Source organism: Apus apus, chromosome 2 (assembly GCF_020740795.1).
Source record: "Apus apus isolate bApuApu2 chromosome 2, bApuApu2.pri.cur, whole genome shotgun sequence".
NCBI classification, from domain to species: domain Eukaryota; kingdom Metazoa; phylum Chordata; class Aves; order Apodiformes; family Apodidae; genus Apus; species Apus apus.
The window spans coordinates 9,615,367-9,639,653 of NC_067283.1; the positions used below are offsets into that span (position 1 = coordinate 9,615,367).

The following is a 24,287-nucleotide window of genomic DNA, read 5'->3' on the forward strand; positions in this document are numbered from 1 at the left end:
TGACAAGGATGGACAAAGGAAGAGATTTTCAAGTCACCAAGGAAGGTCTGAACCCCACCTGCCTTCAAAGGTGAGAGCAGCTCAGTGTTTAACTGCAGTGTGAGCTTTCAACTCTCTTTGGAATTATTTGTTGTAATCTGACACAATTTCAACATCTTCTTTGCCACACTGAGGCTGTCTTTAATCTGAGAGTACAAGAGAATGACATAACACTTTATTTATGCTTTTGAGCCATTTTAGATAACAAAAAATACAGCATATTTTACATGACATTGGGCGGGAAGGATATTGCATCTAAGGACATTAGGGTCAAATCATGCTTTTACTGAGGTGGCTGCAAAATAGCCACACATTGCCAAGGTATCTTAAACATTGCTTATCTGGAAATCCCACATGCAAACTAAATTTGATGTACTGGTTTAGAGTCCAAGCTGGAAGAACCTGACCCTCTGATTCCAATGATATCCCACTACTGGAAGTGTTTTGCTCAGGGTACTAAACTATGAAGTCCAGTAATAGATGAAGATGTCAATTTATTGTCATACAAAAAAAATGATCTAGAGGAAGGATTAAAAATGGACGGCTGGAGAGCACTGACAATTGGAAAAGAGAGCACAGAATGTGTCAAAAAGGCAATGTTTTCAATAATTCCTCCCCACCAATACATATCTGTCCACTTAAAAGCACTACTGGGTTCGGAAAATAAAGAGGGGCATAAAAGAAGAAGCATTTAAAGAATAAAGAACTTCCTTTCCACTTTTTGAATGTATTTTAGTCTGCAGGGAATAAATTCGGTTCGTCTTTGTGGCAGGTTCCTTTTTCACAATGGATTTCATTACTTGTTTTAAAAAATGTAAGAATCTAGCTTAGTGTTAGACTGAGCTAATGTTGTACCAGCTCTATTGCGAAAAATGACTGTGCAATGTGTTTTTTTTTTTTTTTAAAAAAAACAACCCTGAACATGGATTTGCAGTAATTCACTGTTAGCCAGATACTACCAGCCTTCCCTCTGCCCTCGGCAGCTCAGTGAGCTAGCTGAGTAAATACCTCTGAAAGCACTTCCACACCAGAGCAAGCCAGATTTTAACTTCAATAATTAACTATCATTTTCCTAAAGGCTTGAAGCATTCCCAGTGAGTGCACAATGACCCACATCAGGAAAATTAACTGGATAAACCAAAAGAAAACAAGAGAAGATGCAAGCTGAACGATATTTTGCCCCCAAGGAGAGAAGCGGTTTCTGAAGTTTAGGGTCATATCCGTTGCAACCCTCCCTCCTCCCCAGGCACCAATGCAGGATGCTAGCTGGCACTTAGCAGCTGGTGCTCCTGATTAGCAGATCTCAAGGGGTTAAAGTGTTTGACCTTAGATAGTTGTGTAAGTGGAATATCCAGCATGTCATAAAAACATGGGTAAAAGTTGAATTCCCTTTTCCCCCTGCAATAAATAATGAGCTAGTCAAATTCTGCTGCAATGGGCTCCACAAGGTGACAAGCAGCAGCTCGCAATATTTTAAATCACCACGAGTTACCTAATGTTAGTTTTATTATTATAATAATGAAATCTTCCCTCTCCCCCCAAAAAACATGCCGGGGGACACATTTTGATAAGCACAAGACACATGAGAAACACCCTATGGAGGATAATCCCGTCCACATTGTAACAGCATTGCTGTCACTGTGATGGTACAGGACCAAGACAGACAAAGTTTGTCAAGAGCAGTAACACTTTTTAATATATGAGAAGAAAAAAAAAAAAAAAAGGTTTATCATTAAAAGTGGTTTTCAGGTTCAGCACACTACAGAGCTTGTGCACCTTAAAACATGGAGATTTTTTTTTTTTTAGTTAGAGGAACAATCAGCATTTGTTATATAAATGTGTGAAAAAACTGGCTTAATTAAGGCAAGTTTTGAGATTCTATTTTTAAGTAATAGACTTGAACATACTTGCACCAAAAGTAAAGTCAGAAGTTCTATTTTATTCATTACTAATGAAAAGTGCAGTGAAGATTCTGTGGGACTGATAGAATTCTATATTAAAGGACTGTATTAAAAGGAATATTTTAGATTCTAGATGCTCTGAATTTTCTGTGTATTTATAAAAATAAAACGATCCTTAAATACTTCATCAAAGCAGTTATTTATGGGGGGGTTCTGTTCAAATAACCCAAACTGCAGAGTTTTCTTTGTGATGTTCCAGAAGCACATATCACTCATAAATATTAAATTAAAAAGAATTTTCCTAGCTAGGAACAACTTTCAGACCTATCAGCATATATCCTCAAAAAGATATGATTACAGCTCTGCACAGTGGCTATAAATGTGTTACTGTGAGCCCTAAAAGATGGCTTGGTCTTTAGGTTGCTATGTTTAGATATATTTGAATACTCTTCCAGAACGAGACTCCTACTTGCTGCACCATTTTGGTTAAATAATGAAATTCACCCTTTTTTTTCACACCATCATTTAGAACATGAACCCATCTTTTTTCTTAGCGAATAAGTTGTTATGAAAACATATCCATTAATGGTTACAAGGAATTGGACAACAGAGAGGTGAGGACCTAGATATTTTTTCAAATGCCCTTTGCAACTTTCTCAGCCCTCTTTCTGTTCCCCTTGATCATAAAGTGGTCACAAAGCTGAATATATGATGTAGGAGTCATGCTAAGCAGTTGTAAATGTGGGATTATTAGCACTGTTACCATTTCTTCTTCAGGAGATGATGGTGATCTGTGTGGGAATAAACATTATCCCAACAGAAAAAAATGGAGTACTAAGGAGAATACAGAAATGACCTGTCAAGCACCTTTCTTTTTGCAGCAGTAAGTGTTTGATTTAATTCTAGTCAGCTATTACCTGCTTAATGCATCTTTTTTATATTTATTATCTTGTATAGATTTTGAATTAGGCCTTGAAGGGCAAAGGGACCTGTTGGGTCAGATTAAAAACTGCCTTGTTAAAATCTCAAAGGAAGAGTCCCTAATACAGTTCTTTCTGCTGCTGTTGCTAGAAGCTGAAAAAGATCCAATTAGTATTTGCAAGATGCAAGACCTGCAGCTTTTTAGCCTTGGAGTTGGGCGCTACGCAGGATGCGCAGGCAGCTGGGACCACTGTGGAATAATCACTTGTAATATTATGAAGCAGCAAAAAATACACGTGAGATGTAAAATAAGGGCAAAAATACAGCATCAGCAAGGACAATGAGCTGTCTCATCACAGCATCATCTGTGTTTAGGGAGGCTACAAGTGTTTTTTATGTTTGGGTGATGACTCCATGACTCATGCCTAAAAGTGATGCTTCATGGTCAAAGTGAACTCATGCGCACCAGCTCCTTCCCTCCTTGTGTGAGGACTGACAAATTTGCTTTCTTGGGTTTAGTGCAACATTTTCTGGTCTGTTCTGCATTCAGCTTTGCCACAGGAAGGAGGCAAACAGTGAACTAGGCTAAGGACAATGGACACCCAAGAACAGAAACCTCCTTAAGAAGGACAGACACTAACTAGAGCCAGGTCTGCCTGGAGCCTAATACACGAACGGGCCCACCTATATTGCTGGCTGTGACAGTATATAGGAACAGCAGTGGGCTCTCCAGGGAGTTAGGAGGGTATATATGTACCCAGGGACTATTACACTGTCACAGCTGTGCTGTTCCTCAACGCCCATGCCAGCTGGACGTAGCACAGATATGCTACAGATTTGCAATGCCTCCAAAGCTTTAGATGCCTCCAGGTTCCCACTGACAACTTCTAAAGGACTGCTTGTGTAGCTGCTCCAGCAAGTGTTTGCCCCATCGAGTACCTAATGTTGCAGTGAAACATTTAATCACACCATATGAGGGGCAAACTCAATCTGATTAAAGAAGAATGGGTCATAACTGAGGGGAGTGTAACACCACTTCTTCACTGACCATTAGTTTTAATGGCGTACCGGTAATATTTACTAACTAGCTGAGTCTCAAAGGCCCAACCTCATCTCATCTACACCAGCCATCCTTAAAGTTTGAATCCGAGTTAGTCATCTCATCTCCCAACAGCTAAGAGGGAAAGAGGAAGCTCAGATGGGCAATTCATTTGCCTGAGAATTACTCTCTAGAGGTGCATGTCATTCTCCATTGATGACTGAGGAGACCTAGACAACTAGGTTAGGTGAGATGCTTAATGCTAGATGCTTATATGGCTAAAGTTAGCTGAAATCAACCTGGGTTGAAAAGAGCTGAGTTTCTGCTTTGCAGTTTCAGATTCACACGTGCTAGAATCAGCCAAATCTAACAGTGTTTGGGATCTGTGTTTTGTGTCTGTTGCCTTCCGCTCCCCAGTCACTCCACAGGCTGGCAATCTTGGTGGAAATTATAAAAGAAAAAGCAAAATGGAACCACAATGAAAAGATAAACCAGTTGCAATACAGTGAAGGGAAGGCCATAAAAGTGAAAAACGTGTTGTAAGAGCAACTGCTGTTTGTACAGTGCTCTGCTGCAAAGAAACAAGTCTTTTCTTCCTTCAACTTGTATTGTCTGAGAGCCCATTAAATAAAACCACTTGTAAACATTACAGTTAAAAAAGGGAGCTGAATAGCATCTACAAACTACAAAAATAAAAGCAATTTTCATTTGTAGTTATCCAGATGTCTTGTGCTGTAGCTGCTGGAGTTCTGCTATCGGCCAGGAGGATCATTTGATGCTTTTCATGGAAAGAGAAGAGCATCAGCAAAACCTCATGAGGGACACACTTTTAAAGATAACAAAAAAGATAAATGTATTCAGGCTGGTGTTTTCATTAAAAGCTTATTCTCTCTCTGAGATGAACAAAATCTGTGTGCATGTGTCTATGTGGCTAGGGATGGACCAAATGTAGACCTAAATCTGTGAACTGTCTGTAATTTCAGGAAAAACATATAAGTGCTTCTATACACCTCACAATGACCCAAATTAAAATGTCACTACCTTTGTTAAAAAAAACCGAACTAAACAACAAAAAAAACCCAACCCACAACAAAACAAGTACAAAAAAAAAACCCCAATGGGCAAAGCAAGCATATAAAAGGAGGAGGGATTACTTTAAGTAATAAAAGTGAAGCACTGAAAATTACTGTGACAGTCATACACAGATAAAGTCCACACTACATAATGTGTTACTGTTACACATTTTATATTAATATTTGAGAACTGCACATTATTACTATATAAATGTAAGTTATATGGCTTTGTCAGTACACAATCCAAAGGAAAGTGATACTAAAGATGGAACACCTAGGAGCAGCCTAATGGTTTAAAAACTGCTTCAGGAAAATAATGCTTCTAAGCTTGCACTGATATGAAGTCTTGCAGAGATAGAAATTCACTACTGACATGTCAATTTTTAAGCAAATATCCTTTGACTATGCAGAAAAAATATGCAGGAAACACTCACTGTAACTGAATGCAAACTTGCTGATTTGAGGCCCAATCCTTTCTCACTTCCACTGTGCATAAGAACATGTCATGTCACATTCTACACCATATAGGAAATGTTTCTCTTTTACATACAGATATGTCCCTACCTCCCTAGAATTTAAAAATACGAGAAATATGCCTAAATATGCAAGAATTAGAAATTAATTATTTATATTCCATATGGGGTAAGTTACCCCACAGTCACCTATGGTCACTCTAGTAAATACCAGTGCACACATCTAAATTCAACTTACACACACACACATGCAAAGGGCAGTGATTGCAAGAAAGGTGGATGTGCTGCTACTGCCTGCTTACAGGTGTTCCCCAGTATCAGCTCCCATAGAGCTCTACACAATTTGCTTCTTTTAGTACCTCTTCCAGGAACTGCCAGTGAGTTAACTGAAAGGCAGCTCATCTCCACATGCTGAATCAAACCTGAACAAAGTAAGGATGCTCATTGCAAAAATGACATTTCTGAAAATGTGTCTCAGTTGGCCCTAAAAATCCTGGAGTCCCCTTTGGAAAAAGTGAATTTTCTTTACAGGGTAACAGAAGTAACTCACCCACATTCATCTATTAAATTATAAGAACTGTGTTTTATATTACTTAAATTTTATGTCACATGTAGGTGGCAATGCTTTCACAGGACAGCACATGGAGTGACCTGAGTACAAGATCCAGCTCTTATAGATTAATTTTTAAAAAAGTTTATCCTTAAAAGTGACAAAACTTGTCCAGCTATAGACAATGTGGAATAATTACAGTTTAGTTAGGTAATATACATTGTGCTCTTTAAAGCCAGAAGACTACCATCTGGTCAATTAAACACTTCTCTTCAAATCCTTCTATGAACTGCTGCAGGAGTTTAGCTAAACAAAAAAAGAAATAACTTTTTCATTCCTTATATAAACCTCCTTTTCTGAACATTTGCCCAGCTGCTTCTCAAACCAATATGACACTACTTCTTTGACCAGCTTTCTCACTTTTCCATATTCTGACCTACCCATTGTGTGAAAAAATGCTGCCCAAATTCCTTATCTGCTTGTCTCCTCCTTAGTTTCAGTCAATGACCTCTTGTTTTCAAATTAGTCACTATCTCAAGCTGCTTACTGACATCAATACATTCCTTTCAGGGTCTTCTGATGCTCTATGGGGACCTCCCTTCCTCCTCCCTTTCCCAAGGAATAGCCCATGTCTGATCAGTCTTTCTTCACAATTCATTTGCCCCAAACCCTGAATAATTAGGATTGCTTTCTACCACACTTTCCAAGTCCTAGCTTTTTTTTCCAGTAAAACCCCCAGAACACCAAATAACTCCAGAAATATGGTTCTTTTAGAGTAATCCATGACCACTAAACTATTTTAAAAGAGGGAAAAAAAAAAGAGAAATTACATCAATGTTTGCTTTTTGTTTGAAGTCTCCATACGCCATAAAGAAAACCACCTAAAACTGCAGTGTATACAACATACACTAGGAAATCTCAACCAGCACTTTTCCTGTACTCACAAAATCATTTCACAAGAAAAGCTTGTAGAACATGCTGCTTTTTAATCTTCATTTCATGAACTATTAATCAATGACTCTATAGTGTCAATATTATGTCAAAAAAGCTTTAAAGCTTTATGCATCCACATGTGTTTTGCAAATGAAATGAACAGTGTTTTAAAGAGCTTTTTGTAAATAGTGAGAGCTCCCTGAGCATCATGGGCTGGACCATGAAAAACCATTCTATACATTCTCTATACATTTCTGCATGTAGCCGGGGGCCCAGTTCTCATTGTGATTAATTATCTGCTGGGAAAAGCTGCAAGAACAAGAACTATTCGCCTAATTGTGTTTCCAGGGTAACTCATTAAATAAAAGTTACAATACATAAATGCAGCTAATTTGAGAAACTGGCCTTACAACTTATGATATGTTTACATGGACACTAAGAGCTTCCTTCAGAAACTGAAACAGCAACTTTTCAGATTTACACGGTTAGCATTATTGCTGCTGAGGACTGAGGCAGGCTCATGCACAGCAATGCACAAAGAAAACCTATTTTTTTGGCTATACCAGCCTTCATTGTTTTCCTTTTTCCCAGAGATAATAATCTATCTCACCCAAATCTCAAAGACCAGCAATGTGATTGATTCAAAACTTAGAATGGGAGAATAATTACATTTTTAAGTCCTGAATTTTAGGGCTGTAAGTTTTCTCCAGAATACCACATTTTCTATTCACACTTCTTGCCCCCTTACCATTAAATACCACTACAGAAGAGTAATCTCTCTTCTACACTATATATTTTCTCAACCACTGGATGACAGGTAGTATGTTAAGTTTTATTTTCCTGGGAGAGGCTGGATTCTGGGCTAAAGAAATATTCCCTTGTTCACCAAGAGCATGTCAGAAGGAGTCTGGCTCTAGACTTGTATCAGCACAACCAAACAATAGAATTTTCTCAGACTCTGCATAAAGTCTCAAAAATAAGCAGATTGAATCCATTTTAACACAAATATGGGCAAGCGTTTTCTTTCATAAAATCCTTTCAGAGAGGAGCTAACCCCACAACTTGATTATGATAAATCCACACAGCAGCTAAGCAAAACCTCAGCAAGGGTTCAGATTAGCCAAAATCATTTGATCACGATGAGTCAGAAGGCGAATTAAGGAATCTTTTGTTTTGCCTTAAAATGTCATGGTATAAAGTGCATCTGCTCAGGAGCTGACTCACAAGACCCTCAGACAATAGGGTAGTGGGGGCAAGGAAAGGACTTGGGGAGATAACCTCCGCAACCAGCCCAGGCCAGAGTGGGTGTGCTCATCAATTATAATCCAAGCTTTTGAATGCGAGAGAATAAACCGTTGGTTTGGCTTTGCTAAATCAAATCTTTTTGCTGGGTTTAAGAATTCAGAAATCAATACTTTAAAAGGATTTTAAAATTCATATTCGCCTTCCCTTTGACTCATCTCGTTCCAGCTAGTTCAAACACAAGAAAATGGATTGTCAGCAAACCACAAGCAGCTGCTGGCCGGATTAATATCTAAAAAATCAGACTATTATCTACACTATCCAAGCCTCTCGGTGCAGAAAAATAAAAGTGGGAAGAGTCATAATTTAATTTTTTTCTTTTCCATGCCAGAAACACTCAATAAAAATGTCCTGAAATATATCAGACTTTTAGTCATTACAATAAGCCTGCAGGAAAGACAAGAAATGAGAAAATTCTCAACCTTTCTCTAGAGCACACAAGAAGAAAAAAAACTGATCAGCTCAGACTTACTGTGAGTTTAGGGTGAAGGAGGAATATCAAGTAGACTAAACCTAAATCAGTTTATCTTCCCTAGTAACGAAGGATAAACTTGTAAATACATCGAGGATGTTGAAATCCTCAGCAGAAATCAACCTTAGAAAAACAGTCTCTGTCAAAAATCCAACACGCATTGTTATCTAAAAAAAGCAATCCATTATAATTTTCTGTATTTGTATAAATCATGGAAGTGAACATGGACTTGAAACAAAGTACTTTTCAACTTCTCCCTCAAAACCAAATCTTGTCCTAAGCTGTCTGTCAGTGAAATGAGAGGTGACTTGGTAACTGTCTTCAAATTTTAACACCCAGGTAAAAATAGTATATTAGTTAAATAACGTTAAATATAATTTAAGCATGTTACTGTAAGGCCAGACTCAACACCATTTAATTTTTGTTGTTACTTCAGTGGGTACAGGCTCAGGGTCTTCTAACCACTCTGCAAATAAATCTAGGCAGAAAAATAATTACTGTAATAAACTACATGATATATAGCAGCACAGGGTTACTGAAACAACTAGAGAAAAGGACACACTTGCATTTAAAACTTTCTGCTGACACGACACAGGAATGATAGCACTGATAGACACCGTTGTTCTCTGACTGTTCTGTATCCAATAAGATTATTTAATGTGACTGTTCAGAGTGAAAGCCCAGATGCAGCCTTTACATTTACTGCACAGAGGACATGAAAAAATCCAACCCAACAGGAAACCCTTCTTGGTGCTGTGCAGAGCTGGGGGCAGGCTGGTGCTCTGCAGCTCCCAAAAGCAGCTTGGCTGGGAAGGTGTTTGCTGAGCAAGGGCTTCTGCCAGCTCCATGAGAGCTCTCCCATGCCCTCCTGCCAGCTCAACCCTCTGAAGGACATCAAGGGGCCATTTCTATCCTCAGCACCAACTTTTCAGTCTTGCAAATGCATTAGAAGAGGGTGCTTTGTTTTTTTTTTTAAATTTCACTCCTGCTTTCTGAAAGGGGTTGGGGCTGTCAAGCTGATGTGGCGGGTTCCAAGCACAAAACCCTCCCTAGCTTGATTTCTTTTTCCCTGCTTTAAGGCTCAGAAACAGGTCCCTTGCTGGTGGTTTTCAGCATCTAAAATAATACAAGGGATGGCAACAGGCAAGATAGTAGAAGATACGAATTTGCAAAGTGTTTAATAGACTAAGTATTAGCACTAATTCAATGAGCAGTAGGAGAAGAAGTTGTAAATGACAAAGGCATTTACAGTTAACTGTCTAAGAGAATGCAGGGAAGTAAATCATTACATGAAAAAGGAGCTCCTTTTTTCAACCAACCCTATTAAAAATCCCACTAAAGAGCCAAGGCATTTATTAATTGCTTTCTACTTTCCCACTGGTGAAACTAAGTACTCCCCTATTTGCTTTGATTAAAAAATGCATTATTGTCTACCTTCTAACAAACCAGACAGTGGAACAAGAAACTCAAATTATTCAAACTGTATTCTTAGAAGTCTGTTTTTTTTGTTGTTTTGTTGGTTTTTTGGTGGGTTTTTTTTGTTGTTGTTGTTGGTTTTTTTTGGGGTTTTTTGCCTTTTTTTTTTTTTTTTTTTTTTAAAGGCTGAAGGCCTTAATCCTTAAAAGCCTTTTTGAAAGAAATGTTACGAGATGCTGGCCTTGCAGCTGGGCCCAGATTGAAAGTGCACTTACATTTTTATGTTTAGCGCTGAAGGACTCTGAAGTTAGCCCTCGCACTCCACATAAAAGCTTTGGAAAGGGCATTCTTTGCCACTAGTGCAATTCATTCTCTAAGAAAAGGAAATGGAAAGAAAGATTTCATGTCCAGGGCTTCAGGCCTTTGATCATTTGATGAACATTGGATCCTCAACCTGGGCCTCCAGCTTCTCAGGCCAGACAAAGAGGGCCCCGGCCGCACAGGCTGGGCCTCGGTTCCCGCCCGAACAAAACCTTTGGCGGCCGCACAGTGTGACAGCCTGGGAAAGGCCCACCTCAGCAGGGCTGAGATGCCCGCTCTGCCCTTTGATCTTTCATTTAAACCCCAGCCAAAGCACCAGGTCAGGGGATTTCACGTCGCACACCCCCATGGACAGAGGGGAGCAGGTCAAGAACAAAATGGGGGTGACCGATCTCCAAAAAGCCCTGTGACGCCTTTCTCTGGCCAGTTTCACATGACTTGTCTGGTATTGTGAAGTGCTAAGCCCACACTTAAAATGGAATTTGACATTACATGGTACAATGGAGTCAATAAATGGCATTCTTCAGTGCTTTTACAACAAAGTCAAACTTCCCTTAAGTGGCTGAAAGCCCCAAGCTAGAAAATACTTCTCATTTACTTCTTCATGCGAGTAAATTGTGTATACTTTAAATCTAGTTTTCCTTGTGGCTTCTCATTGGTGATGACTGAAATCAACTGAAGAAATACCTAAAAAAGGTCTACATTAATTTTACAACGTGTCATTGCTTCTATTTTTAAAGACTAAGTTGTCATGTGGCACGTAGCAAACATTGGAAATATTTCCCTATTCCTTCATGGAGTGAAAACCTATTTTCCAAGGAGCATGAAAAACTAATCCCACTGGAAAAATTATTTTCAGTACAATGCTAAGAAGAAGGCAAACTCACAACTTATTTTAACATCAGCAGCAAGTTCCACAGGATGCTTGTGGGCAGAAAATGAAGTCATGTTTGATGAGACACGTTAACAGTCAGAATACAGAGGAAAAAATGCTAAACTCTTTTTTCTACAGGGACAGGATGCCAGGATGTCCCACAGGACTGGGACACACAGGATGCAATAGATGACTACAAAACATGGAGTGTATTTTTATATCACATACAAAAATATGTCTATGTTAGAAGATTTTAAACAACTTTAAAGCTATTAGAACTCAAAGAACTAATTAGTGTTTCTGTGTATAAATTAATGTATGTTTTTACTATTAATCCCTTTTTGTTAAATACACATGTGCTTAATGCCAGATTAAGGTAGTTTAAGTACTCAGTTTAAGAAAGGCAAATAATTATTTTTGGCTTATTTTTCAACCTCACAAGATTTCTCTTCCTCTTTAAATGCATTTCTAAGAAACTGTGATACACACATGGCCAAAGGGATGAGGAAGGGATACAATATACATTATGTCTTTTTAACATATGGTCAGGTTTACATGCCCACTTCACCCTCCCTCCTTTTGAAGACTGTATCAGCATTAACCATTTGGTTTTGTTCTAACATAAAAGGGTTATTTCAGGGTATCTCACGTACTTCCCACCATGAACAATTTACCAATCAATAAAAAGTAACAGGAATGATCCAAATGTCTACACAATTTATAGACTTCATTTTAAATAAACAACAGTATATATTTATTTTGACAGGTGTTCTCACTTCATAAAGCTGCAAATCACAGATGAGGAAACTAAGGAACAGAAAAGTCAAATAAATTGTTCAGTATCAAACAGTGGCAGAGCTGGAAACACCATTAGCTGGTTAATTTTCAGACCTTATTTTAATCTTCAGACCTGTTCACTACCGTCGCTTTCCTCCTAAGAGAGAAATTTGTGCAGCACATGAGGTACCAGCTGTTTTAGGTGCTTTGGTGTCAATGGTCAGTTACAAAAAGAAAAGTAATTGTGTTTGACCACTGTGGCTGAGTAGGTGACAGAGGACTGGGCAAACGGTCATGAAGCATCCCAGTACCTAACTCAGGTAACCACTAAATAAGGATTGTACAGCCCTAAGGTAGCTGCTTCTAAAAACTCTACTAACTATTTTAAATGATAAATTTAAAAATTCAAATACTTCTTAGGAGCACAAAACCACCTGCTCATTCACAAAGCATTTGCATTTGAGTTTGTTGTTTTAAATCACTATGAAAATAAAACTTAAGAATGTTCAGGAAAGAGTAGGATTTGCGTCTAATTTATTCTCACATTTTCTGTGAATACTGCTCTGTGCATTGTCATGGCAACACAACACATCCTTCAGCAATGAGGAAGTAACAAGCCTTTTGATTCTCACCTTTGGCCATTTTATTGAGAACCATGTCAATTAGAATGTAGGTTCCACTTCGTCCTGCACCATCACTGCCAACAGAAAGGGAAAAAGAAAAAAATAAAGCCTATCAATGCGCATCTACACTCGACATGAAGCTACCTGCCCTTAATATTATACTGTTACATGCTGGGGGGAGAAGACAGAATGAGGGGCAAAAGCAGGGTACTGAGAAGGGGAGAGAAAACTTGCTCTGAATTAACACAAGCTGTTTGTAGAAGATTAACTATTAGCCAGCAAGGCTAACAGGGCTTTGTTTTGATTTTTTAAGCCAACCTGTGTTTATGCAATGAAAGTGTTTTGAACAATAGTGGAAAAAGCAGTAATCCTAAAACAGGATACTATTTCTGTTCAAAAAGTGTATATCAAATTATTTTGTAGTCACTTGTATATGAAACCAAGAACCATGGAATAAACTAGAGCATAACATTATCCAGAAGAGTCCCCAGATCTTGCAGATTGCATTGAAACACAGTGGTCAGAGGGAATGCACACAGGGACCTGCACAAGAATCAAATATTTGAATACTGAGGGACTGCAATCTTTCTTCACTATACATCACAAGTGATTAGTTTTTTCTTTTTACCTTTCCTACTTCTTCCTTAGCTGCAACCATCAGAAAAAAATAGTACCATGTAATTCCTAAGAAGCAGCTTTAACTTGTGTGTATCATCAGCCCTTCCTCAGAGATGTGAGACCAAGCCTTTGGATGGTGAAAGCTCCCTAATCTGAATGCAGCTTATGTCCCTTTCAGAGAGCAACGTGTAATTGCCAGTGTGATGCTCTTTTAGAGCTGCTGTTAGCAAATATAATTAAGACTTTAAGTAAAAGCTTTTTGTCTTTCCCTCCCCAAAATTTTTACAAAGGTGCATGTGTGACCAGTTAGACTCGTATATACTTCTATTAATTAAACCATTATTTTTATCGATAGCTCAATTTGTGTGCAAGAATTAATGAAAGAAAAAATAATAGAACAGTGTGAAGCACGTTACTACATTCAGTTTATAGGCAGACTGTGAAACTTTATTTTTGTTAAGTCTGTGAAGACAGAGTTTTTTTCTTGTAGTAACTAGATCACTGCTTAGAAAAAAGGAGGTATTTTTTTTCTTTCTATTCCTATGAAGGGAACAAAGACACAATCTTATTAGTTAAGTTGAATAATGAGACACAAGGCAGCGACCAGGCCTAATAAAACAAAACCTACTGAGTGGATGGTAGACATTTGCATCCATCACAGTAAGGAAAGAGCAAGAAACTTGAAGGCTTTTCATTCTGCATCCAATGTTTCTTTTTTTGGGCTTCCTGAAGGCAATTCCACATGTCAAACATGGGAGTGCCACATGTCAAACAACCTGCCTCTTCACAGGGCTGGTTTTCTATCTTCCTCATCTACATGAATAACTTCAATAAATAAGTGCAATATTCTCCTTACAACTCGGAATCTCCAATGGCAAAACCAAACATTAACTTCATTATGGTTAAGTCTTCCATTGACCTGCCCAACAGTGTTCGTGTGCTGTGTTCAGACTGTCAGGCCTAAAGGTAATCTGACTTTAAAGGATTACTCAGTCTCTGAGTAGTTTTCCACTCCCTGACATTGCCCTCTTCTTACCATGATCACTAAAAGCAAGCGAAGAAGAAATAGAACATAATTGAGTCTAAATAAAATAAGACTAAATTGGGAATGAATGCAAGGAACCACTATCCTTTTCAAGGAGATCTATGAAATTTAATTGCTACTTGTATTTGAAAGGGAGGCCATACATCGTAAAGTCATGGCATGGCAGCAACAAAAACACAGGGAAGGATAATTTTATTATGAAAACAGATCTTAAGCATTAATCAGAATTAAAAAATCAGATGAATGATATATAATACCTTTGGCCTAACTCACTATCTTTTTAATAATTCATCTAAATCTTTAATTTGCCCGTTTTCTTTATATCTATATTAAATTCTTATACATACAAATCTTTCTAAAGCTATTTTAGAAATTGTACTTGCCTGCAATGAACAACTACCGGACAAGAGCGACCCCTGTAGCACTTGTTTACTTTTCTGAAATAAAACAGACACAAAAAATTAATTAAGCATATTACATACTGTTTCTTCAGCCAACTGTCAAAAATAAGCAATAAGAAAATGCAAATACTGCAGTCTTTAAAGAAACAGGTTGATAATGTCCTAATATAACAAGCAGTTATTACATACATAATCTTGTTTAAGGTTTGCTTCTGCTTTGGTGCTGTAGAAATCCCAGACAACATTCCATTATTGCTGTTAGCAAAAAAAAAAATAAAAAAATCTCTTTTCTCAAAAGTTTCATAACTTAGCTCCAAAACTAAAACTACCTTGAGATGCTTTATTTTTAAAGCCAACTTTGAGTTCATGAGCTTGCTCAAAGAAATATTGAGGAGCATCAAACTGAATCCAAAATGAAAAATACTTTGTACAACTTGTGCTGACTGGAAAAAAATCAGTTCTCCCCAGGAAGGCAAATACCAAATATCCAGAAAAGCTTCTCACAAAATTCTAAAATGTGTATCTATGGTGGTGAAAAACACTGAAACCATTAATAAGCTTTACGGCTTTTGTTCTAGTGCAGAAGTCTTATATATTTAATATTTACACATTATTTTCTTCCACAGCTTCCTGGCTAAACATTCTCAGAGGCAAGAGAATATATCTGAAGTCAAACAATAGAAGTACAGCTATAGAACAGGTGTGCTGAGGTGTAAACTCAACAAAGGATTTAACTAGTGCTGAAGCAAAGCAAGATACTCAGTCTAAGAACAGAACCCACAACATTGGCTTCAATCTATTCAAATTGCCTTACAAAATCAAAATTCCAAACCCTCTCTTCTGCTATAGGATATTTTTTGCATGTCACATGTGTTACAGGCCCCCAAAACCCCATAAAATATGCACACATATGTTAACAAAGCAAGCTGCATAAAGGCTAAAATAGGAAAGTGTTTCTTCAAGAAATCAAAACCTTTCGTTCAGTTTCGTTTAAGAGATGTTTGAGTTTACTGGAGCTAGAAGGTCTCATACTAAACCATTTCACAGCACAGCCTCCAAAGGTTGCCCAGGTGCTCTGACAGTCCCCAGCTCAGCCCAAGTGTTACACAGGATGCTGACTGCTACACTGAAGTCAGCTGCTGAAATTTGGCAACTGGGGTATGATGTTATTATGAATTTTAAAGCAGAGCTAACCTACTGAATCATTTAATTCTTGGCTGTTCATCTATTCACTAACATCTGTGCTGTGAAAACATGCATATATCTTTAAACATTGCTTACAGGATAGCCTGGAGATGCCTAAACTTCTAAATCTGACAGGGAGTCAGGGTACCTGGTACTCAACGCAGACAGGCTGTGGAGATCTTGGTGATGTCTCATGAAACTGTGTTTTCATATTCTGCTTTATATTATTTAAAATTCTAACCAAATTCAAGAATTATATTAAGTTCTTACAATGATTCTCTTTAAACTTAAAAAATCAGAAATTTTTCACAATTCTTACTCTTTTGCTTAGGGATGTAAATCATATTTGCAGTGACATTCTGTCTCTATTTATATTCCTTGGATGTAAGTAATGCAGTAAAACAACATTCATGATATAAGTGGTAAGTCATTGAGAAGCACGTGACATTAGAAGTTAAATGGACCATTTATAGGCCCATAAATGCATGTATATGCAGGCACTACCAAGCAAAACTTCAGTGACTTAAGCTGCAGCAGAGTTACACATGAATGAATCTAGTGAACTGGTTGAAAGGAAGAAGTCAGAGAGTTGTGGTCAATGGGAAAGAATCTAGTTGGAGGTCTGTGACTAGTGGAGTCCCTCAGGGGTTGGTACCGGGACCAGTGCTGTTCAATGTTTTCATCAAAGACCTGGATGAGGGAACAGAGTGTGCCCTCAGCACTAAACTGGGAGGAGTGGCTGACACACCAGGAGGCTGTGCTGCCATCCAGTGTGACCTGGACAGGCTGGAGAGTTGGGCAGGGAGAAACTTGAAATTCAACAAGGGCAAGTGTAGAGTCTTGCATCTGGGGAAGAACAACCCCATGTACCAGTACAGGTTGGGGGCTGAGCCGCTGGAGAGCAGTGTAGGAGAAAGGCACCTGGGGGTCCTGGTGGACAGGAGGATGACCATGAGCCAGCAATGTGCCCTTGTGGCCAAGAAGGCCAATGGCTTCCTGGGGTGCATTAGAAAGTGTCTGGTTAGTAGGTCAAGGGAGGTTCTCCTCCCTCTCTATTCTGCCTTGGTTGAGGCCACATCTGGAATATTGTGTCCAGTTCTGGGCCCCACAGCTCAAGAAGGACAGGGAACTGCTTGAAAGAGTCCAGTGCAGAGCCACAAAGATGACTGGGGGAGTGGGACATCTCCCTTATGAGTAAAGGCTGAGGGATCTGGGTCTCTTTAGCTTGGAGAAGAGGAGACTGAGGGGTGACCTCATCAATGTTTACAAATATGTTAAGGGCGAGTGTCAGGAGGATGGAGCCAGGCTTTTTTCAGTTGTGTCTAGTGATAGGACAAGGGGCAATGGGTGCAAACTGGAGCATAGGAGATTCCACATAACCAACAGAAAAACACTTCTTTACTGTGAGAGTGGCAAAGCCCTGGAACAGGCTGCTCAGAGAGGCTGTGGAGTCTCCTTCACTGGAGACATTCAAAACCCGCCTGGACACGTTCCTGTGTGATGTGCTCTGGGTGATCCTGCTCTGGCAGGGGGGTTGGACTAGATGATCTTTTGAGGTCCCTTCCAACCCCTAGGATTCTGTGATTCTGTGATTCAATTCTTGATGGCCATATCTGAGGATCAACTCCTCCTATACAATACAAAGCCTGGTATTTATTTTTTTTATATTGTACAATAAATTCTATTTGCAATGTCTGTAATAACATCTGATAGTCAGTTTGCATTCCACTACGTGCAGCTGCTCATCCTCCCCCCATCCTCCATCATGCACATTAGTAAAGTGTCATTTCTGCATTTAAAGTATTAAATAAAAGCTAATAACTACAGAGGCCTGTGTGGTTCTTTTGTTCCTTGTATGGCACCACTAAGGATATCTGCATGTTGTGACTGGCCATCTACCAAAGTCCTAATATAATTTCAATGGCAAACTTGATCTAAACCTATCGGTAGATCAGACCCCTCAGTAAATCAGACAGCCAGAGACACGTGTTAGGGAAAGACACCTCATGTTTCTCAGTTTTATTGAAGGCGTTTCAAACATTTTCATTATGACACATTTCGGAAAACACATTAAAGCAAAGAGTTTCAATCCAACTAGTTCATAGCTTTGTCTATATATAGTTTATGAAAATATTTAGAAGTGCAGCAACATCTCATTTCGTTCTTAGTTCTGGCTAATGAGAGTGAGCTGAAAATTCATCAGTAAGCAAAGTTCTTGAATGTTGAAGAAAATATATATTTTATATATATACATATACAGGAAGAATTAACTTAGAAAGAATGATTAGTAATACAAACCAACCCTTGGCTCATTGAGTGAAAAAGAAATCATCATGCAAACCATCAGCAAGCAAAGGTCAGAGGTCGTTAGAGGCTCAGAAAAGGGGTTTCCCACATTGTCCCTGCAGCAGAGTCACAGTTTCCAATGATCACTTTTGTGACTATGCAACTGGGCTCATATTACTAGCTGCAACATCACAAAAATGACACTGGCAACCGCTAATTAGCTGGCAAAATAAGAATTTGTCCATTTTTAAAGTGAGCAGTGTTAGTAAATGCCATTGCACACAGCGAGAAGTGATAGCATAATAGATATATATTTTAAGCAAAGCCCTCACATGTGATGCTAATTATCTTTTAGCTTAGCAGTCCCTCTTTAAAGTGTAAATGTGCTCCCTCTGGGCTCAAGAAATATTTAATTACACATATCAGTGCATGACTAACAAGCTAGTCCAGAGCAATAATGATTGGTCTATTGTTCAAAATGAAATTAGGACTCCAGAAGCATTTAAAACTGACCAGTGGTTTCTGTAGTAGCCTCACCTCTCAGGGACTGTCTTTTGCACAGATTTTTAAAATATAAAGGATAATATCTTTTTGGCATTTTATACCTACATTATGAAAGTATGATAGATTATTCCGCAAGGTTTAATGTATCTGCTAAATGCAAAATCATCTAAAACACTGTCTGATATACAGTAAGAAAAATGTAAGCTTTCAGTTTTCAAAGAGACTTGCAAAATTTACTCGAATAAAAATTTTAAGGTCTACATTTCCACAGACTCTGGGCAAGGTAATTTTGGGAATCCAATTTTTCTTGGTGATGAATTATAAAAAATAGAGGGTTGGTTATGTATATGCTTAATTTCATATATGTATGTGAATATATAAATATACACACATATCCATATATATATACAAACACACTGAATGCACATAAAAACAAATAGGTTAAAAGAAATGAGAGCAGCCCCTTCCTAGCACTACCCTACTACAAGTACGGTAGTGCTGTCAGATGTTTATTCTGGGGGCTTTATGACTCAGCTGTCATAATCCAGCAGAGTTTTTACTTTAAATAGGAAGCTTCAGGTACAAAGCATGTATTGTATAAATGAATTCCAAACACATTATTTTATCTGTAGTGCATTAGTTTTTTGCCATTAAAAAACCAGCAACATCAGATGACCAAGAAAACTGAGATTCATAGACCAGCTGTTGTGCATGCCAAAATTCCTTTTCAGGAGGAATTTTACGATGCATTCAGTATTATGAGTTCATTGTACAAAATCTGCACGTAGCAAATGATTACAGTACCCCACCCTGGACTGTGAATACTTATTAAATGAACACTCAGAATTCAATTAAATCTTAACAGGTTCATTCCTAGACTGGCTTTAAATACAAAGAATAGCAGCTCCACTGCTTTTCTCATCTAATGACAATTTCTCTTTTTCAAAGTACTGCACAACACTTCTTCAGCATTTAACCCTTACACGAGGTCACCCTAAGCAGTTCTGCTTTCTTGGTGATTTGAACTGTGACTTACTGCAGACCTAACCCTGCAACTCATGCAGGCGCCTCAATTCTGAAGCAAGTCAAAGTACTCCAAACTTCAGGTGCCCTGGCTGTACAGGCTCATTCATAGTCTAGTTAGAATTGCTAGCAGGCTTCCCTCTGACTTCAAACTGAGCACAATCAGACTTTGTGCTAGCCCTGTGCTGCAGCCTCATGTGGCTTAATGGAACCAACTCAGAATTTTCACTACAGATATTCACCATAGGCAACTTCCTCAGTACCACAAACCAAGGAATCCCACTGAAGTTTAAATCCAGTGCAGCAAATCTTGAAAATTAAATTACAATTTCAGCTCCATCCTACACCATGCTTCCTTCTTCCAATATTTCTTTGCATTGGGACTGAAGTATATCCTTATACTCATACCTGGTCCTAGCTCCTAGTCACTTGGTGCAGCTGTCCTCCTTTACCTGATCTGCACCCTGTGAGATGACTCTCTGCACTAAACAGCCTCGCAGTACATCCAAGAATACTGATACTGAAGGATGCAATTTAGTTCTAAATTTTTAAGGGTAAAATTTTGCCAACAGACAACTGGGCATCCAGCTCCCGTTGGATATACTCCAGCTTCTCCTCTCAGGTGCTGATGCACAACTCCGAATGGCGCCAGTCAGAGCTCCCAGCACTTATTGAAAAAAAAAAAAACAAGTTTGGACCTTTTGAGCACTGAGCCCCTTGTAATCACTTTGGGGGCTTGTAGATAATATTGCAATACAGGGAAGAAAACATGTGATCCCACATGGGCCGCTTGCGGATTGAGAACCAACTCCCCAAACCTCCCGGAGATTCTTTTCATTAGCCGGGAGCGCATCGCTGTGGATTAGCTGCTGCAGACTAACACCTACACACCATGCACTGAGCACGGTTTGCAATCAAATGAAGATTATTTCGCCCCAGCATTTATCATGCATGGCTTTAATTTTCAAATTAAAATTTAGACAGACACAGCAAGCATTAGAGAATGCAGCAAGGACTTTCACAGGTTTTGCCTTTGTATATTTGTATTTTAAAGCCACGCTGGCTTTCTTTAAAATTCCAGAGAGTGTGCTTTGTCAACACTTTCATCTGCTTTCTTAAATTTCCACCTTCCTGCAGCCAAATAAAGTCTAGAGACCTCACTGTTTGATCCTTATGAGCAAATGTTCCCATGGGAATGCCGTTATTGCCATATGACTACATAATGATATTTTTTCAACTATGCTCATGCTATTTAATATATTTGTGAGATTCCTGTAATAAGGATCATATGAGAACCACACAAAAAGCCTGGAAGTTGCAGAACAGATAAGTACTTGGAAAACAAAGTAATACAGAAGCACTGAAGAGCTGTGCAAAGGGAAGAAGATCTCTAACTGGGAAATAAGTATGTCTTAAAATCAGGCAGCATCTGTATGTGAGACACTAAACATCAACCTACTGCAGATCTTTGTGTTAGTGTAGCATTGTGGCACCACAGACTGAGGAACACACTTTCAAACCAGAAATATTTAAAAAGAAACAGTTAAAAGGGCTACTTTAGTTCCTCAGATCTCCATAATCTTAAACAAACTGTCATACTTTGTGCTTTACCTGCGGAAATCCAGAAGTGATCTTGTGGAAGCAGGAACCCTCTGATCGTTCCAGCTGAGAAAGTGGAACTGTGTCACTGTGCGTGTCTCGTTCGTCTGCAGGTTCTTCAGGTAGAAGCTCCTCACAAGGAAATCCTCACACCAGATGTGCTCGGAGACAAGGTTTACCTACACCCCACAGGAAAGAACAAAGAGAGATCAGCCATTTCGGTTGCAAGTCACCTCTTCAGGACTGCAGGTGTAAGAAATCTTGGATGAGCTGCATGAAAGCTTTACTTTTATCAACAAATTGGCCAGTGCTGGGGAAAAAAAAAATATTTTTTTAAATGTAACTATCAGTGTAGTTGTCAGGAAGGGGTGACCTGACACCACTGATTTATTGAAAACAAACAAAAAAACTCTCAAGAGTTTTCATGCAAAAGGAAAAATCACTAAGTCGAAACTTTATATTGCTACATGAGCATAAAAGCCACTGCCTGAAAATATGTTAAACTGCCAGTTGTTTTCTACTTGGAAATGCCTCAAATGTATGCCCAGGACACTCTCAGAGGTCTTAAAAATCTCAGAGTTAAATTCACTGAGAAGTGAAAAGCCAGTATCTTCTGCTATGTAGAAAAATAAGCATAAAATCACAACTGATTTGCAGACTTCACATTTTCAGAAAGAAGTTTATTCATGTTTTGGTTTAAGTAAGTATATCTTCATGATTTCCTGTTCTTGGTATTTGGCACTGTGGTACTATTTTCTTCTTCTACTCAGCTGGACAACTGGAAAAAACTGACATCTGACAGCCATTATCAACATCACACTGCAACAACACTGGTGATAGGCTATTTTGGGCTGGAAATGTAAAGCAGAAAATAAAAATGTATATTTGTTGTTGTGACTGAAATAAGAGGTAAAAATAGATAGGATTAGTTACTAAAGCTATATAGAGGCTTTTCTACAAGGATATACATACGGTTTTCCTAAGGCAAAATTCACTAGTTCTAAAATTACTCTTTTCCTATAAAATATAAAACACATGGTTTCACATTTCAACCACTTATAAAACTGTTTGAAAAACAAAACTGTTGTCCTTATTTCATTGTAGTACTTGGCTCATTCTTTACTAGATTTTATTCAGCTGAAACCCACCTTGCTATTAAAATTGTGCTTGAATTTTTCACAAATCAAAAAAACTACTGGAAGGCACAGGAAGAGTACTTAAGAGCCCTCAGCTCAACCTTCAGGTTAGATTGGCTGAAACAGCGTTTTGCCCTGTAGGAAATCAACCCATAGACTTACTGTCACATATATAACCAGATATTTTGTTTAGGTACCTCATAGATGTGGTAGAGGTTTGACCCTTCATCTGGCCAATAGTGGTAGCACTGTTTGACTCCGTTTTCTGTGAGGGGTGTCAGCATGACAATAACGACACAGCCGTTCTCCCAGACCATCTGCAGACAAAGAAAGACACCGTGGCCACATTGTGACTGCCTAATTACTGCGTGACATGTATAATTACTGCACTCAGACACACAATCAAAATTTATTCCATTCAGAGGAAATTTATTTCATTTTCATTAGACACTTTTACTCTGCAGCTGCTTTCAAAGCCCTGAATAAACTGGCACTGTATCTTGCAGGCATCCATGAAATATTAAAGAATTTCCAGTGATTTCAATTCAGGTCTTCCACAAAATCTCTCCTCATTCCTGGTACTGTGCTTTACTGTCAAACTTTTAGATCCACAAAAGGGATCACTGCATGATGCTTGCAGAACACATAACTATTTGGGATTTGACATTTAATCCTTTACAGTATGGACCTACTAAAGGCACATGTACTGAAACCTGTTCGTGTCCTCAACCCTGTGTCGTTTTTACAGTTTGCCATGTAGCAAAAGCTATTAAAGTGCTGCATTGCCGAGACAATAATAGAAATTGCATATAAACAACAGAAATGAGGAAAAGGCAGGAAAAACCCAAACCAAATCTGTTCTTCCAGAAACATTTCATATAGATAAGTCATCCCCCCAAAAGGACATTTATAAAAGATTTGTTGCAGAAGTGCATTTCCTTCCTTCCTTCCTTCCTTCCTTCCTTCCTTCCTTCCTTCCTTCCTTCCTTCCTTCCTTCCTTCCTTCCTTCCTTCCTTCCTTCCTTCCTTCCTTCCTTCCTTCCTTCCTTCCTTCCTTCCTTCCTTCCTTCCTTCCTTCCTTCCTTCCTTCCTTCCTTCCTTCCTTCCTTCCTTCCTTCCTTCCTTCCTTCCTTCCTCCCTCCCTCCCTCCCTCCCTCCCTCCCTCCCTCCCTCCCTCCCTCCCTTTTTCCCCCCTTCTCCTTCTCTGTTTTATTTTTCTTTCCTTATTTTTTGGGTCTTTCTCCCTACCCCCTTCACTCCCCCCTCTTGTATCTCCCTTTTCCCCTTTCAAGTTCAGCTTTTCTTTCCTCTGGGGGCAGAAGGCAAGTCCCACTCCTGCTGCAGACCATGCACTCACAGAGCACAGATACTGCAGGGCCAGAGGAAAACAGTGTATCTTCACTACCAGCCCCATAATGGCTTAATAATTTAGACCAGCTCCAGAGCATGATACAGAAATCCAGTGCATCCTCAACTAAAGGTTCTGTGAATGTCTCTCAGAAACAGCAGAACAAGCAGAGATGCTCTGGTCTAGCGCATCTCTTTTTCCAAACACAGCCCGTGGCTGAACAAAAAGGCTCCTATGAATTAATACCAAGCAGCATAATCACTAAAAACTGTTATTATTATGCTGTACATTGATGTTATATTTGCATACAACTTTCATTGTCTTTTTGCTAGCATATAAAATTACTGAATGAAGAATAAACTGCTCTTTTTTGTGAAGGGTTATGTTTATTTCACAGCAATATTTATAAGCAACTGTATTGACATGTA

General features: G+C 38.7%; 1 protein-coding gene across 3 annotated transcripts in view; it reads right to left on the reverse strand.

Moving 5' to 3' along the window:
• Window positions 1-24,287, reverse strand: part of PTPRN2 (protein tyrosine phosphatase receptor type N2) — a 657,265-nt gene that overhangs the window by 13,456 nt on the left and 619,522 nt on the right. For all 3 annotated transcript variants that reach the window (XM_051609993.1, XM_051609992.1, XM_051609994.1), the window contains 4 exons: window positions 22,709-22,828; window positions 21,388-21,554; window positions 14,761-14,814; window positions 12,724-12,788 (listed from right to left, as the gene is read on the reverse strand). In XM_051609993.1, coding sequence (XP_051465953.1) covers window positions 12,724-12,788; window positions 14,761-14,814; window positions 21,388-21,554; window positions 22,709-22,828 — 406 coding nt within the window. The remainder of the gene's footprint in view (window positions 1-12,723; window positions 12,789-14,760; window positions 14,815-21,387; window positions 21,555-22,708; window positions 22,829-24,287) is intronic.